The sequence below is a fragment of the Bufo bufo genome, chromosome 3, assembly GCF_905171765.1.
Source record: "Bufo bufo chromosome 3, aBufBuf1.1, whole genome shotgun sequence".
NCBI lineage: Eukaryota > Metazoa > Chordata > Amphibia > Anura > Bufonidae > Bufo > Bufo bufo.
This window is the reverse complement of record NC_053391.1, coordinates 99,158,533-99,175,915: the sequence shown is the minus strand read 5'-3', so window position 1 is coordinate 99,175,915 and position 17,383 is coordinate 99,158,533. Positions and strand designations below refer to the sequence as shown.

Sequence of the window (17,383 nt, the reverse complement as noted above, 5' to 3'; positions counted from 1 at the left end):
TTATAAAGCTGCTATATAAAAGCGTAAAGCAGATATAAAAGTTGTATTTTGATTTCTTCTTTCTACTTCAGGTGTACCGGGTGGTTAGTATATGTATCGGGAGCCCACCAGAAACCTTCACCTGGGAATTCAGGGACAAGGAGAAGACTTATCACAAGATTGGACCCATGACCCCCCAAGAGTTCTACAGGGAGCATGTAAAACCGCTTTACAATGTAGAAGACAAGGTGAGCATCGGTGGGCATTTGCTGAAATTGATATGTATTATACGCTTTTATGTAAAGAAGCAGAAGTCATGCATTGTTAAAATCAACCTGAGCAATATGCCATAAATGTTGAGATGGGGCAACCTTTTTAACGGGATCACAGATCTGATGTCTCTGGTTTGGCAGGTTGGTCCTTCACTCTTCCTGGAGTGGCTAAGTTAGGGTAGAATATAGCAGAACTGAAGTGTCGACATGTTCGAAGCTGATAAGTGGAAAAGTTATGGATTTGGTTATTTCTGGGTTAATAATTATAATCAATATAGATTGGTTTCGATTTCACATTTTCGACTTCACATTTGGCCTAACTTTCTACAGTCTTCCATACACATAAGAGAATAGTCAGCACAACCAGCTGATTCCACCAGGACAGGCTAGCTAGCTTATGTGTATGGGGGTTCTCCCAACCAGGGGCGTAAATACCATAGCGGCAGACCATGCGACTGTTATGGGGCCCAGGGCAAGAGGGGGCCCAGTTGGGATCATCCTCTCTTCTACTTGGGGTGAAAACTTGGTCAGGTCTCTATGTACGCCACTGTTCCCAACTATCCTCCTCTGTTGGGGTGGAGGGTTAGGCATGTTGAATTTCAAAGTCCAATCCATTTGATCCCAAGGGAGATAGACCTCCTTCACAGGTGGCTGGCAGCAGGCCCTCCCCTCTACCTATGGGCTACACATGCATGTTCAGCCAAGCCCAGCGTGCAATGTGTATGGAGAAGTCAGAAGGAATAACTGTCCGACTGCTATTGAAGGTGTATTGGCACGTTACAAGCCGATGCTGTGTATTCTGCCTAAAAAATACATGTGCCGGAGCAAGCAGAGAAAACCGCTGTATCCTGACTTGAACGCATTCCGCTCTCGCTTTGTTTTTATCAGTTCTTCCTGGCTTTGAGGTTATGAAAACAGCCCTCCCACCCATCCCCTTCCCATTATGTTGTTTGTTCCCCAGCATATCTCTCCGAGCCATCACTCAGGAACACATATTGGAATACTGATTTGTAGTGAGACATGTGTTATTTAGAATCCACTTGTCTGAGATGTAATACATTGAATAATGTGGCGATACCTGGCTGAAATAAAAGAAAAAATACAAAAACAAAAAAACACTTCAGTGTGAAGGAGTCTTTAGAATCTACAGGTTATTTGATATCAAATTTACAGGAATTTTCTATGCTTTGAGCCTTGTCTTTTATTCTTCGGTCTGTTTATAGCATATTTTATTTCTGGACACCGTCTGTTTCTATTGCAGATGTGCCTTGTGAATGATCCTCGACCGCAAAACCCTTTTGGGAAACTGTATACTGTGCAGTATCTTGGGAACATGGTAGAAGGCAGGAGAACGCTGTATAATAACCAACCCATCGAAGTGTTAAAAAGCCTGGCAGCTGCCTCAATAAAGGATGGCGAGGTGGGTAGTTTTGTCCTCCTAAATGTATCTGCGGAAAATAGAAAGGGACGCTGAGCATGGCAAGCCCTTAAATTCTGCTGGGATCACCGGGGGGCCCCACCAGTGAACCCCTGCAATCATAGGTCAGCAAGGTGTATTCCTGTATTCCTCTGCTTGCTTGCTGGTCATTCATCCCTTCACTTGGATATCTGCTTGATCTTGCCGTGTACGTACTTACATGTTGTCTCTTGTCTCATTATTATTGTTCTCTATTATTTTATACCAGGCGGTGTGGTTTGGATGTGATGTTGGAAAGCACTTTCAAGGAAAATTAGGAATCAATGACTTAAACATGTAAGTTGGGTAAAAAAAACATCCTGAAGCCTTGTTTAGAATATAAGTGGGATTGATGGTTTTACTGTATATGTAGTGGTTCCATCAAGATGAAGTTAGATGTTAAAGGGTACCTAAACCTTCACGCAAAGCACAAAAGGTGCAGCGGTGCTTCTCAGAGGGATCTGCAGCTCCCGCTTGCATCGGCATGCGGAATACGGATCCTATATACTTTCTATAGATCCATACGCTGCATGCCGATATAAGCGGAAGGTGCAGCTGGCTTTGAAAAGCGCCTCTGCACCTTCCATTCTTTGCATGCAGGTTTAGTTCCCCTTTAACACATGCTTTCTGCAAATGTGTGTCCTTCAAAGGATCTGTATCGTCAAGATGCGCATGGTTCATGAAGTATGTGTGAATTTTTGTGCATACATTCTTCTCTTCTGACATATTGTCATAAAGCTTAAATTTCCTCGGGAGACACCGTGCTGGGCCATTACAGTCAATTGCCCAAATGTCACCCTTTCCAATGCTTAGTCCTGCATGTGGGTTTTAAGACTGTGTACTGTAAACGGTCTAAAATGAAGCTGGAATATGAAATCTAAATTGTCATTGGTTGCTAATGACATTATAAGTTGTTGCTAACCAAATTCTTTGTTAGCTTTCAAATAAAGAGAACAAACTAAGAGATCACTTCAAGATCAGACTACACACAAGGTCTGCATGTAGTCTGTTACCATGGAGACACATGAGCTATACACAAAAATGGTAGAAAAATGCATTTAAAGGGGTTATCCCACGAAAAACATTCTACAGTTTTTAAACCACCACCTGGATCTGAATAATTTTGTAATTGTATGTAATTAAAAATTTAGCATAGCCACTGAGTTATTCAATAAAATGTATATGTATAGCTCCACCTTCTGTTTGTTTGTTTTTTTCTTATTTTTTTGTCCGGCTCCCTGAGATGGCCGCACGTGCTCAGTTTCCTGAGGTTGTGATTGGGCGAGCATGTTGATATAAATTTAGCAGAGCAATGAATGGTGTGAGGTACAGGGCTGGTTCTAGCTTTGTTAGAAAGAGATTGTCATGTTCTATAGGTTGCCCCTTTAAGGTTTTCTTTAAGCTGATTAAAGGAGTTTTCCAGAAACTTGGACATGGTCACGTACACCACTGCAGCCAATAACTGGCTTCATCGGTGATGAGGCCACAAGCGGCACATCACTGCTGAAGCCTTTCAGGGTGGCCATTCCGTTTTTAGGCAAACCTCAACAGAATAGGGTGAGACATTAGGGTGAGTATATCCTCTCTCTCCTAAGGAATACTCCTGCATCTGCCATTTTTAAGACACTAAAGACGTCATTTTGTCCATATAAAGTTTTTGACTTCTATTTAATACCTTGTTGTTCACTACTATAATACAGTAGACTCTCTGACAGCCAATTAGTCAAACCTGTGATTTACAAACTGATCAAGACTGATTGGAGGCTTGGGCAGAGTTATTCAGTTTATTAAAAAAGACGACTGAGGGGAGATCTAATAACCATGTAAAATATATCAGGGGTCAGTACAGAGATCTATCCCATCATCTATTTATCTGTGACTGTGACGAGGGGACATCCTCTAAGTCTAGGGGAAAAAAGGTTTGTACACAAACATAGAGGATTCTTTACGGTAAGAGCAGTGAGACTATGGAACTCTCTGCCTGAGGAGGTGGTGATGGTGAGTACAGTAAAGGAATTCAAAAGGGGCCTGGATGTATTTCTGGAGTGTAATAATATTGCAGGATATAGTTATTAGATTTCTGGAGAGAGGTCATTGATCCAGGGAGTAAAGGTGGATTAAGACCTGCAGATTATCGGGAATGAACATTCCTGCGAGCGATCATTCCCGACAGTCTGCCCGTGTAAAGGTGCAGCCGATCACACAATGATTGAGCAAAACGCTCATTCATTGGGTGAAATTGTCGTTAGTGCACGCACCTAATATATCATTTCTGGGCAGCCACACGTGTAAACAGCAGTCTGCTGCCCAGAAACAATGCAATAGCAATCACTTGTCCTCATACTGTGGAGGCGATCTTAGCGTGTAAATGCAGCGCTTCACCTCCACTGCTGCTGCTCGTCGGCCCGTGTAAATTGACCTTTATTCTGACTGACAGATTTTGAGTTGGGAAGGAAGTTTTTTTTCCCTAAGGCAAGGAAATCTGGCTCCTACTTCATGGGTTTTATTTTGCCTTCCTCTGGATCAACTAGACCAGGGATCAGCAACCTTCGGCACTCCAGCTGCTGTGAAACTACAATTCCCAGCATGCTCTATTCATTTCTATGAATTCTGAGAAGAGCAGAGCAAGTATGCATGCTGGGAGTTGTAGTTTCACAACAGCTGGAGTGCTGGAGGTTGCCTACCCCTGAACTAGACGGATGAATGCATTTTTTCACATTTATAATCTGTGTTAATTTATGTATGTCTTTTTACTGTACATCTCTCAGGTTCCAAATTCTCCAAGTTGTCAAAGTAAAACGACTGGTGATTTTTTTATTTCCTGCTCTGTGTCCTTATCTAAATTCTTTGCTAGACCTTCAAATACACACTAATGAAAAACAGAGGCTTCTCTGCTCAAAAATGTAATCACGTTTCCTGTCTTAAGCTGTTGAATTTGTAAGTAATACTTTGTTTTATGCTTACTATTAGAGTTGAGCGAACACCTAGATGTTTAGGGAGTTCGGCCGAACTTTAAAAAAAAGTTCGGGTTCGGAACCCGAACTTGGACCCGAACCCCATTGAAGCCAATGGGGACCCGAACTTCACTTTATTATTTTCCGTTATAACGGAAAATAATAGTATTAGCTTTTTCAAATCTGAGTTTTCACTATCCGACAGTATATTCTAACACAGAGGCGTTCCCATGGTGATGGGGACACTTCAAGTTAGAATATACTAAGAACTGTGTACATAACTGCCCCCTGCTGCCTGGCAGCACCTGATCTCTTACAGGAGGCTGTGATCCGCACAATTAACCCTTTAGGTGCCCCCCCCCCCCCCCTCCCTCCCCAGTATTAAAATCATTAGTGGCCATTGCGGCCCCCCCACCCCCTATTAAAATCATTGATGGTTAGTGCCCCCCCCCCCCTATTAAAATCATTGGTGTCCAGTACAGCCTCCCCTCTCTCCCCCCCCCCCCCCCTAATTAAAATCATTGGTGGCAGTGGCCACCCTCCCCCCCCCCCCCAACCATCATGGGTGGCAGCGGAGCGGCAGTCCCAGTTTAATCGCTGGGGCTCCGATCGGTTAACATGGCAGCCAGGACGCTACTGCAGTCCTGGCTGCCATGGTTACTTAGCACTTTTAGCAGCATTATACTTACGTGCGCTGTCTGTGGCCGGCTGGCGCTCCTCCTACTGGTAAGTGACAGGTCTGTGCTACAAGCAATGCGCCGCACAGACCTTTCACTTACCAGTAGGAGGAGCGCCGGCCGGCCACAGACAGCGCATGTAAGTATAATGCTGCTAAAAGTGCTAAGTAACCATGGCAGCCAGGACTGCAGTAGCGTCCTGGCTGCCATGGTAACCGATCGGAGCCCCAGCGATTAAACTGGGACTCCGATCGGAACTGCCGCTCCGCTGCCACCAATGATTGGGGGGAAGGGGTGTTAACCAATGACTTTAATTAAGGGGGGGAGGGAGAGAGGAGGCCACACTGGACACCAATGATTTTAATACTGGGGAGGGAGGGAGGGGGGCCGCACTGGCCACCAATGATTTTAATACTGAGGAGAGAGGGGGGTCTGGCCCCCTGCTGCCTGGGAGCACCTGATCTCTTACAGGGGGCTGTGATCCGCACAATTAACCCCTCAGGTGCGGCACCTGAGGAGTTAATTGTGCGGATCACAGCCCCCTGTAAGAGATCAGGTGCTGCCAGGCAGCAGGGGGCGGTTATGTTCACAGTTCTCAGTATATTCTAACTTGAAGCGTCCCCGTCACTATGGGAACGCCTCTGTGTTAGAATATACTGTCGGATCTGAGTTTTCACGATCTAAATCAAATCCAATGGTATATTCTAACATAGAGGCGTTCCCATGGTGATGGGGACGCTTCAAGTTAAAATATACCATCGGATTGGAGAAAACTCCGATCCAATGGTATATTAATATTACCCGAACATTCGCTCAACCCTACTTATTATGTATTAGGCAGTTTTCATATTATTGTTTTCCTTCAAATTGTAATATGATGACCATTGGGGTCTAGAGCCATTTGATGGATGTGCTTTCCATGAAAATGATTGGAAAACATTATGGACAATAGTAAATGAAAGCACATTCGATCTCGGGATCAATGTGGGTCATAAAACCGCTATAAACATTCATTTTAAAGCGGTTATGCCATAATTGATTTAAAAAATGAAAATAAGACACGATAATCTCTTTCCAACAAAGCTAGAACCAGCCCTGCTGCAACTCTCTCCCTATCGCAGCTCAGGATGTGTCTCCTTTCTCAGGGTATGTCCTTTCTTCTGTAGCTATTTCCCTGTAACTGTCAGTTTCTAACAGAAGACATGACTGGTGGTAGATGAAGATTTAAACTGAGCATGTGCGACCACCTCAGTGAGGTGGACAAGCAATAAGAAAGAGAACAAACAGCAGGTGGCGCTATACAGATACATTTTATTGAATAGCTTAATGGTTATACTAAATTTTTAATTACAAGCAATTAAAAAAGTGTTCAGATCCAGGTGCTGGTTCTAAAAATGTAGAATATTTTTCATGGCACAACCCCTTTAAGCACCATTTATTTTATATTTTGTATTTTCATGGCACTTGATTATGTTGTATGTTGTATTTCAAACATTTCTGTTCTTTTATTTCAGATTTGACCATGAGCTGGTGTTTGGTCTTTCTGTCAAGAACATGAACAAGGCGGAGAGACTTATTTTTGGAGACTCGATGATGACCCATGCCATGGCTCTGACTGCCGTCACTGAGAAGGTTAGAGTTTAAAGGGGTTCTCCGGGAATTAAGAAAATGAAAAATACTTAAATATTACTTTATTATAAATATATTCTCAAATACCTTAGATTATTTATAATGGCTCGTTTTGTCTGTGGAGCAATCATCAGGGGAAACAAAATGGCCGCTGTCCCATCAGTTCTGGTTCGCTCATCCCTAATTAAACCTTGTTCAGGGTTAAGACTAGGGCGATAATTAAGCCGACCCTTCCACAGGCTGAGAAAAGCAGCTGCAGCCTTCCGCATTAACAAAACTGAATTGTTGCATACATTTACCTTTAAAAGACTCATCAGAGGCTCTTTAAAAGAAATTGTAATAGTATACTCCCATATGAGTATAGTAATGAAAGCAGACTGCTTTAAACGGTGGGCCTGGAATGTTTTTAAATGTTTTTTTTTGTTTTTTTGCTATAATTTTGTGATACCGCTATGCAGGCAGTTATGTACTGAATATTGCTGTGGTGGGCAGCTTTTGTGCTAAATCAAAAATCTATCTCTGACTTTAAAGGGGTTCTCCAGGAATAAAAAAAAAAATGAAAATACTTAAGTATTATTTTATAATACATATATTCACAAATACCTTTCATTACTTAGAATGGTTCGTTTTGTCTAGGGAGCAATCATTATGAGAAATAAAATGGCCGCAGTGCTATCAGTACACACAAAACCTGTCCTGATCATACAGGAGGACATGTTTTTTCTTTCCGCCTGCAGCCTGTCAGCTCTGCAACTGCTCCCCCTCCTCCAGACTGAAGGGGGAGGGGGGCTGCTTTATCTATAACGGAGCAGGAGAACGGAAAGGCTGAACGCTGATGTGAACTCGGCCTAAGATATCACTGATAGAAATCGGGATGCTGTGAATGCAGCTGAAAGTGAAAGTAAAAGCAGGTTTTACCCCCGATTATTCCCGACTCGATTTCTAACAGTGATTTCTCGTCTGTTGCTTGGACTAATGCTGTCATTTTGGTCTTGTATGAAAGCCTGGAATGTTAGCTTTCAAACAAGACCATTGTCATGTTTCAGGAGATGGCAGCGTCTAAAGCAGCCCTCCCCCTCCTGCCTGAGCAGTACTTAATTACTTTTCCCACTGAGCTGGACTTGTTAGGTGGTTAAAGGGGTTGTCCGGGCTTTCAATATTGATGCCCTATTCTCAGGATAGGTCATTAATATCAGATTGGCAGGGTCCGACACCCGGCACCCCCACAATCAGCTGTATGAGGAGACTGCACGCTCAGTGAGCATGTGCCATCTCCCGTCTCTCTTGCTGCTGCTGTGTATGGCAAAGCAGCGGTGAGAAGGGAGATAGCATGTGCACACTCCGCGCGCTGTCTCCTCCGTGTGCTGTCCGCATCCGTTGCTCCGTTCCGTGGCCCCGCAAAAATTATGTCATGTCCTATTCTTGTTCGTTTTGCGGACAAGAATGGCCATTTCTATAAAGGGCCGTCCGTTCCGTTCCCAAATTGCGGAAGGCACACGGGCGGCATCCGTGTTTTGCGGATCTGCAATTTGTTGAACGCAAAACACAGCACCTTCGTGTGAACAAGCCCTAAGGGAGAAATTTATCAAAAGTGGTGTAAAGGAAAATTGGCTTAGTTAGTTAGCTATGGGAAGCTAAGCCAGTTTTCCTTTACACCAGTTTTGATAAATCTCCACCTAAAACTCTAAGATTGGTCTTTTTCAGAATTTCAATCTATAAAATAGAGGGAGTAGACAAAAAATAAGTGCACCCCTAAAACCTAGCATATATATTTCCTAAAGCAGACAACCTGATGATTGAAAAAAAAAATTCACGGACAGCCATATCCACCTTCATGTAACTTTGCAAGAAACAGGATTTCTTTAAAAAAATGCATTAAGAGACAGCCATCAGTAGCAAGGACATATGAGATACGTCCTTATTTATTCCTCTTGCTTATATAGTGCTGACATATTCCGCAGCACTTTACAGACATTATTGTCACCCGCTATTCCCAGAGGGGCTTACAATCTAAATTCCCTAACAGCATGCCTTTGATTACTGATGTGCCGCCCTGCTAGGATGTACGAGATATGTCCGTAGGAGGGAAAAGGTTGAAGGAGTATTCCCATCTGAGACAATGGGGGCATATAGCTAGGATATGCCACCATTGTCTAAAAGGTGCGGGTCCCACCTCTGGGACCCGTACCTACACCGAGAACAGAGCCCTGAAAGCGATGGAGGGCGCACAGCGCATGCGTAGCCGACCTCCATTCATTTCTATGGGGCTGCCAAATATTAGCCGAGTGTTGGGTCAGCTATTTCCGTCAGCCCTATAGAAGTAAATGGAAGCGGTGGCCGCCCAAGCGTGGTGCACTCCCATTCACTTCTATGGGGAGAGTGCTTTGTGGTGGCCGGACCTGGGGAAACCCGATGTACCCCTCCACCACCTTCCCCGCTCTGTTCTCCATAAAAGTGGGACCCGCACCTATAAGACAATGGGGACATATCCTAACGATATGCCCCCATTCTCTCAGATGGGAATACCCCTTTAAAATTAATTTTGTCCAGGAAGCAGCGAGCGTGTTTGTGGGTTTTGCCTTCTATATCTGCTGTGTATAATATAGTTGATGCTGTTTTTTATTCACTTCTTTATGTTTTCCTTAGAAGCTTTAAGCAGCCCTCATTTTGAAGCATGCCCCCCTCCATACACCTCTCCCACTCTGCTCTGTAAAAACGAGATTTTTGTATAACTTACCAGTAAAATCTCTTTCTCGCTCTTTCCTTGGGGGACACAGAAGACCTTGGGTATAGCTCATCTCCATAGGAGGCGTGACACTAAGTGAAGACTGTTAAGCCCCTCCTCCACAGCTATACCCTCAGCCTGGAGAGAAAGGCAGCCAGTTGCGTGTCCAAGCAGTGAGAAAAGGCAAAGTCCAACAAGGAACCAACAAGCCAACTACCCAACGGGTAACACAAACTCGGAAACCGTGTAGAGAAAAACAACGAATGGGTGGGTGCTGTGTCCCCCAAGGAAAGAGCGAGAAAGAGATTTTACTGGTAAGTTATACAAAAATCTCGTTTTCTCGCCCAGTTTCCTTGGGGGACACAGAAGACCTTGGGACGTTCAAAAGCAGTCCAAAAGGGGAGGGACCACAGCTCCAAGGCGAAGCACCCGAAGGCATCAAGGAACCGCCGCCTGCAGACCCAGGCGGACCAAGGCAGCATACGCCGAAGCCAGAGTATGCACCCTGTAGAACTCTGTAAAGCGTGCAAGGAAGACCTGTGGCCGCCTTGCTCAAATGCATGGCCGAAGCCCAATGCCTCCGGCCCAGGAGGCACCGACCGCTCTGGTGAAATGAACGGTGACAGTAAAGGCAGAATCCTGCCCTCGGTGCGGTAACCTCAGCAATAGCCAATCTGATAAAGCGGAGGAAAACCACCCTGGAGTCCGTCAACTCTAAGCGCGGACCTCCAGGAAACCCAAGAGACCGAACGTCGACAAGAGTCGGAGATCTCCAAGTAAAAACTGCAAGGCCCAAACAACGTCCAAATTGGTGAAGTGTTGAAGCGAAAGGCAAACACCACCTTCAGAAGGAAGGAACGGGATGTAGAACAGCCCTGTCCTGGGAAAAGACAGAAGGCTCAGAACAAAAAGGGGGCCATTCAGGCACCCGTCAGAGACATGACTGATACAGAAACACAACCGTACAGGACAGGAGGGGTAGAGAGAACTTCTGTAACGGCTCCAAGGACAAGATTGGAGCGCCGAGAACTCAGTATGTAGTTCCCAGGGCGGTACCGAAGGACAGTACAGAGGAACCAAAGAGCCATTTCGAGTAAGAAGGTCTTGACAGGCCCAGAGGGCCGGGGAACGCTGGAAGAGGAAGAACAGCGCTGACACTGATACCTCAAGTAAAGGAATCCCAGTCCCAGGTCCAGGCCGGACTGGAAAAAAGACAGAACCATGGGGAGAGAAAAGTCAGAGTGGGGAATGCACAGCTTCCCACAGAACCCCAGATAAAAAAAAAAACATAAGTCTTACGACAGATCCTGGACGAAATACAGCCAGGAGCGGGCAGTAGCGAAACCGCTGGAGTCGCCTGGCAAGCGGGCGAAAAACCAAATGTGATCAGGCGCAGACCAGTAACACGGGCAGAGGTTGACAAACTGGTCCCGTCGGCCCCCGAGCAACGTTGTCCCGTATCCACCCGAGTGGGGGAGCAGAAGGACAGACGGAAAGGAACCAAAAGGGTCCGCCCAGCATCCGCCAGATGCCAGGACAAGACAGGCTAAAGTCCATGCTGATGTAGCCATGTTCTACAGTCCCGGTGTAGGAGATCAAAGGATAATCTGGACCGAAAGGTAGTCCCCCCAAGTTACCGAGAAGGTAAGTCTACAGCAGGACCATTGTCTTAGAATGGACCACACACTCTGCACTCAGCGGGAGGACAGAACGCGGTAGACTCGATAAATCGGCACAGCTAATACAGCCAGTGTGAACAAGGGAGACAGTACGAGGCCAAAAGGAACACCGGAACCATCCACATGAACAACCATGCTCTCCCCAGAGGGGAGGACAGTGAAGGAACAACCTCTGAAGTCTGGCGGGACAGAAGCCACATCAGAGTGATCTGTACCGAGCGGCGGCCAAACAGAGCCGGCAAGATAAGGTAGTCGAGACAAAGGCCGGCATAACACCCTCCAACCGAACGGAGGAGTGGGCAACAGGGAAGCCATAGGACAGCTCAAAAGCAGAACCCTGCTACACTGTGAGATGCCCGGTTCACCGCCTCGCAGAAGGAGAATACCCTGAAGAACCCAAGGCGGAGGTCCTCCGGACCTGGGTAATCGAGCACCCAAGAGAATTTGGGTGACCTTCCCGAGAAAAGCGGCCCGCACCTGGTAGCAGATCAGACTGTAGCGTAGAGGCGCCAAGAGGAAGGACTCATACCACACTACATCCGAAGAGGAGGAAATTGCAGCAGGCAAGGGAACCGCAGTCCTGCCAGAGCCAACGAAGAATTCGAGGGGCGATCCAGACAACCGCACTCTCGACCATGTGACCACTAGCGCAGGGAAGCAATACCGCGGAAGGACGAATGGGCACGCATCTAGGAACCACGAACATTCCCTGGGATGAAGGGCCAACTAAATGAATGAGTACCACCCAGCTCCGTGCAGCAGAGAGCAAGTAGAGCCCGTCCGGGTCAGGTGGACAGAATGAACTCCTTAGAGACGAGTGCAAGGTTTGTGGCAGGCATCGTATCCCAAGAAAACAAAAGTATGCCGCAGGAAGTAGATGAGGCATACGTACGAGCAGCCCGTAAGCAGTGAGAAGGCCAACCCACCTACAGGAGGAGAAGGCATACACGGCCCAAACAACGCACAAGAACGTCCGCTCACTGCAAAAGGTTAATTTAGCGAGAAAGGGGGGGCTCGCCACAGAGTGCCACAGCATGTACGGAATTGCAAAGTGCAACCTGAAAGGGAGTTATGCACAAGCCTAGTATAGCATGCGATGGAACGCAAGCAGTCCGCCCCGAAAAGGGGGGAAATTGTATCTGGCAAACTGCAGTCGGCAAGAGTGCAAAGGCCGGTCCCAAAAGGGAGTGATGCCTAAGGCCGTACCTACTTCAGAGAAGCAGGACATACCCTATAATCCAGCAGGAACGCAGAAGGTCCACCTAGTGAAAGGGGAACATGCACAGGGGTATCCTAGCATTAAGTGAATGTGCAATAATACACCAACACTGAACTTAGCGAGAGTGCAACTACTCTGCCAATGAAGGGGGACATGTACAAGTCCAGCACAGCCATACAAGGACAGCCGTGAATCTCATGAGCGTGCCAAATTCTGCTCATGGGATGAGGGGTGGTCACGCACAAGGCCAGCACCGTATCCAATGGAAGCGCAAGCATTCCACCCATATTAGAGGGCCATTCTCATGGGCAGCAATGTATCCGGTGAGAGTGTAGCATGCCGCCCAGAAAAAAGGGGGGTAAAGCACATGGCCAGCATCTCATCCAGGGAGAGTGCGAGCACACCGCCATGCATGGGAGTCATACACATGGCCAGCAACGTACTGGCGAAAGACAAACACAGTCAGTAAGAATGTGTGCATGTCGCCTGAGGAAGGAAGGCATGCCCCTGGCTGGCAGCGAATCCAGCAAGAGTGCGTACACCGCCCACGGAAGAGGGGTCATGCATATGGCCGACAGCGGATCCAGCGAGAGTGCAAGCACCCTGCCATGTATGGGGTACATGCACATGGCCAGCAACGTACCTGCGAGGAAACAACCACAGACAGAGGGATGTTGTATGCTGCCTGAGGGAAGGAGGCATACCCAAGGCCGGCAGGAATCCAATGAGACTGTAGCATACCACCTATGAAATGGCCGGCAGCGAAACCAGTGAGAGTGCAGCATAGTAACATAGTACATAAGTGCATCATAGCACATCAGTGAGAGTGCAGCATTCCGCCTATGGAAGGGGGTCGTGCACATAGCCAGTACCGTATCCGGTGAGAGTGCAGTATTCCGCCTAAAAAGGGGGGTCATGCACATGATCGGCAACAGATCCAGTGAGAGTGCTGCGTTCCGCCCAGGAAGGGAGTCACACACACACATGGCTGGCTCACGCACATGGCCGGCAGCAAATCCAGTGAGTGCTGCGTTCCGCCCATGGAAGGGGGTCACGCACATGGCCGGCAGCAAATCCAGAGAGAGTGCAGCGTTCCGCTTATGGAAGGGAGTCGTGCACATGGCCAGCACCGTATCCGGTGAAGGTGCAGTATTCCGCCTAAGAAGGGGGTCATGCACATGGCCAGCCGGCAGCCAGGGAGAGTGCAGTATCCCGCCTAGGAGGGGGGGGGGATGCACATGGCAGGCACCATAACTGGAGAGAAGATGAATGCTGCCTACGGAAGGGCCGCATGCACTTGGCCAGCGCCGTATCCTGGAAGATGCAAGAAAAACCGCCTAAAAGGGGAAATGCCCTAGCAGCGACGCAGGCTGGGAGCGCAACACCATGCCGCCTGTGGAAAGAGGTCATGCAGACATGCAGCACTACTGATGAGGCTGCAGCGTCCTGCGCAGTCCAATAGAAATCAGTGATCTATTATTATTTATTTTATTATTATAATAATTTATTATTTTTTTTTTTTTTTTTTTTTTTTATATATATTTAAAACACAGCCTCTCCAAGGCTAAAGGGGAGCCACCATATATGGGCACCTGAGAAAAAAAGGGGGGCCAACTATACAGACCCATTTGGGAGCCGGCCTGTACCCAAAGGGTTAACAGGGATCCGGCCTGGAGGGCGGCGTGCGATCCCCTGGGGGCGGAGGAACCTCCAGGCGGGAAGAATTCGCGCCTGGAGAGGTTCCCGCCCCCTCCACCAGAGACCGGAATATTGCGGCCTAGTAGGCCGCGAAGCCGGGGGCTAAATTTGCGGCGCCCGGCCCGTTATACCGCCGGGACCTGAGGCGGAATGGCGCTTTAAACCGGCCGCGGGAGCCCACCCCGCGGGCCGGTCGGAATTGCGGCCCAGCAGGCCGCGAAGCCTAGGACCAAATTTGCTGAGCCCTGGCGACCGGCACCGATGGTCGGACGGGGCCTGCTGGGGCATAGTCAAGCCCAATGCCGGCCGCGGGAGCCCACCCCGCCGGCCGGAAGAGACAGGGACCCGAAAAGGCGGTTTGCCGGCCGCGGGAGCCCACCCCGCCGGCCGGAAGAGACAGGGACCCGGAATGGCGGTTTGCCGGCCGCGGGAGCCCACCCCGCCGGCCGGAAGAGACAGGGACCCGGAATGGCGGTTTGCCGGCCGCGGGAGCCCACCCCGCCGGCCGGAAGAGACAGGGACCCGGAATGGCGGTTTGCCGGCCGCGGGGGCCCACCCCGCCGGCCGGAAGAGACTGGGACCCGGAATGGCGGTTTGCCGCCGGCTCGGCCGCACCGGAATATTAGTGCTGTCCGGAGGCGAGGCCTTACTCCACTGCAGCGTCCTGCACTCTCCGGTAAGGCCCAATGTGATCAGGCGAGATGGGGGGGGACCCAAAGACGGGGTGCCCGTGAGGAGAAGGCAGGCGACGGCTGACAGCCACTAGCTGCATGTACTATGAGGGCCAGGAAAAAAGGGGGGGGGGGAGGCAGGGAGCAGATTGCCGCTCTGCGGCACCCCAGGAGCCAGCCTAGGTCCAGCAGTAGTATGGGGGGTCAGGCACGCAGGAGACCATTGGGTGGGGGGTGGGGGACGTAGGGCTGGAGAAGCCACTCTCTTACCACAGCCGTCTTCACCCTCGGTCCATTCCAGCAGGGTCGCCCCTTCAGCTACTGGCACCGTAGTGGCAGGACGCTGGAAGAGGGACTTGGCGTGCGGGCGACCCTTGCGCTGGCGGGATGTGGGGGAGCGAGGCTGCCCTGATCCACCTTGCCTTCTGTGGGGGAGGCAGCAGTGCGGATGACCGGCACTGGCGCAGCTCAACCCCGGGAGAACAGAGAGGTCTAGTGCGACTCTGTTATCCCTGATGATCTGGAACAAAAAGAAATAAAAAAGTAAAAATCTAAAATTTAAACAAGGAGAAACCAGCCCTGCAGAGCAGGGAGTGTCTTGCCTCCTTGGACACTAAGCAAAAAACTGGCTGCCTTTCTCTCCAGGCTGAGGGTATAGCTGTGGAGGAGGGGCTTAACAGTCTTCACTTAGTGTCACGCCTCCTATGGAGATGAGCTATACCCAAGGTCTTCTGTGTCCCCCAAGGAAACTGGGCGAGAAATACTTTTTTGTACAATGCCCCCCTGGCTTGTTATTCTTCCCACCCCAATGGTTACAGAATGCGGTTCTCTTCTGGTTCTTATCTGGATTATCTAAAAAAAATAGCATAAGGGCAGAAGAAAGAAAACCACTCTGGGAATTTGTGCTGCCCGAGTAGGGACGGTAAAGGATTGAGCAAAGTTAAATCCGCAGTTGCATTTGAGCAACAGTAAAAGCTTGTTCCTGCTGCTGGTGGAGATTAGCTTGTGACTTGTGCCTTGTTAACTCTCATACTTCACCTAATAGCATCAAAGGCATCAGATAAGCTGCCGCTCATTGGATGGGATGGGGGTAATAAGTTCTCCCAGGGTACGTGCTCTTGTCCAGAAACAGTCTCTTTGGAAACTGCTTGTTGAGTGGTTTGACATTTAAAAGGGCTTTCTGATATTTTTTTAACTGATGACCTATCCTTGCATTGTGGGTGATGACGGATCCGTTTTGCTCCGCATCCCAGGACAGAAAGCAAACCGCAGCATTTTGGAGCATTCCGTTCTGTTCAGTTACATTTTGTCCCCATTGACAATGAACAGTTTTTTTTCCAGTATTGAGACCCTAAAATACACTGCTCAAAAAAATTAAGGGAACACAAAAATAACACATCCTAGATCTGAATTAATTAAATATTCTTCTGAAATACTTTGTTCTTTACATAGTTGAATGTGCTTACAACAAAATCACACAAAAATAAAAAAATGGAAATCAAATTTTTTAACCCATGGAGGTCTGGATTTGGGGTCACACTCAAAATTACAGTGGAAAAACACACTACAGGCTGATCCAACTTTAATGTCATGTAATGTCCTTAAAACACGTCAAAATGAGGCTCAGTAGTGTGTGTGGCCTCCACGTGCCTGTATGACCTCCCTACAACGCCTGTGCATGCTCCTGATGAGGTGGCGGACGGTCTCCTGAGGGATCTCCTCCCAGACCTGGACTAAAGCATCTGCCAACTCCTGGACAGTCTGTGGTGCAACGTGACGTTGGTGGATAGGGCGAGACATGATGTCCCAGATGTGCTCAATTGGATTCAGGTCTGGGGAGCGGGCGGGCCAGTCCATAGCATCAATGCCTTCGTCTTGCAGGAACTGCTGACACACTCCAGCCACATGAGGTCTAGCATTGTCTTGCATTAGGAGGAACCCAGGGCCAACCGCACCAGCATATAGTCTCACAAGGGGTCTGAGGATCTCATCTCGGTACCTAATGGCAGTCAGGCTACCTCTGTCGAGCACATGGAGGGCTGTGCGGCTCTCCAAAGAAATGCCACCTCACACCATTACTGACCCAATGCCAAACCGGTCATGCTGGAGGATGTTGCAGGCAGCAGAACGTTCTCCACGGCGTCTCCAGACTCTGTCACGTCTGTCACATGTGCTCAGTGTGAACCTGCTTTCATCTGTGAAGAGCACAGGGCGCCAGTGGCGAATTTGCCAATCTTGGTGTTCTCTAGCAAATGCCAAACGTCCTGCACGGTGTTGGGCTGTAAGCACAACCCCCACCTGTGGACGTCGGGCCCTCATATCACCCTCATGGAGTCTGTTTCTGACCGTTTGAGCAGACACATGCACATCTGTGGCCTGCTGGAGGTCATTTTGTAGGGCTCTGGCAGTGCTCCTCCTGTTCCT

At 48.4% G+C, this 17,383-nt stretch overlaps 1 protein-coding gene across 1 annotated transcript in view; it reads left to right on the top strand.

Annotated features, from left to right (window-relative positions):
• The window catches only part of BLMH (bleomycin hydrolase), a 67,053-nt gene that overhangs the window by 33,226 nt on the left and 16,444 nt on the right, over window positions 1-17,383 (top strand). Inside the window, exons 7-10 of the mRNA XM_040423395.1 lie at window positions 72-227; window positions 1,513-1,671; window positions 1,937-2,004; window positions 6,853-6,970. Of these exons, the coding sequence (XP_040279329.1) occupies window positions 72-227; window positions 1,513-1,671; window positions 1,937-2,004; window positions 6,853-6,970 (501 nt within the window). The remainder of the gene's footprint in view (window positions 1-71; window positions 228-1,512; window positions 1,672-1,936; window positions 2,005-6,852; window positions 6,971-17,383) is intronic.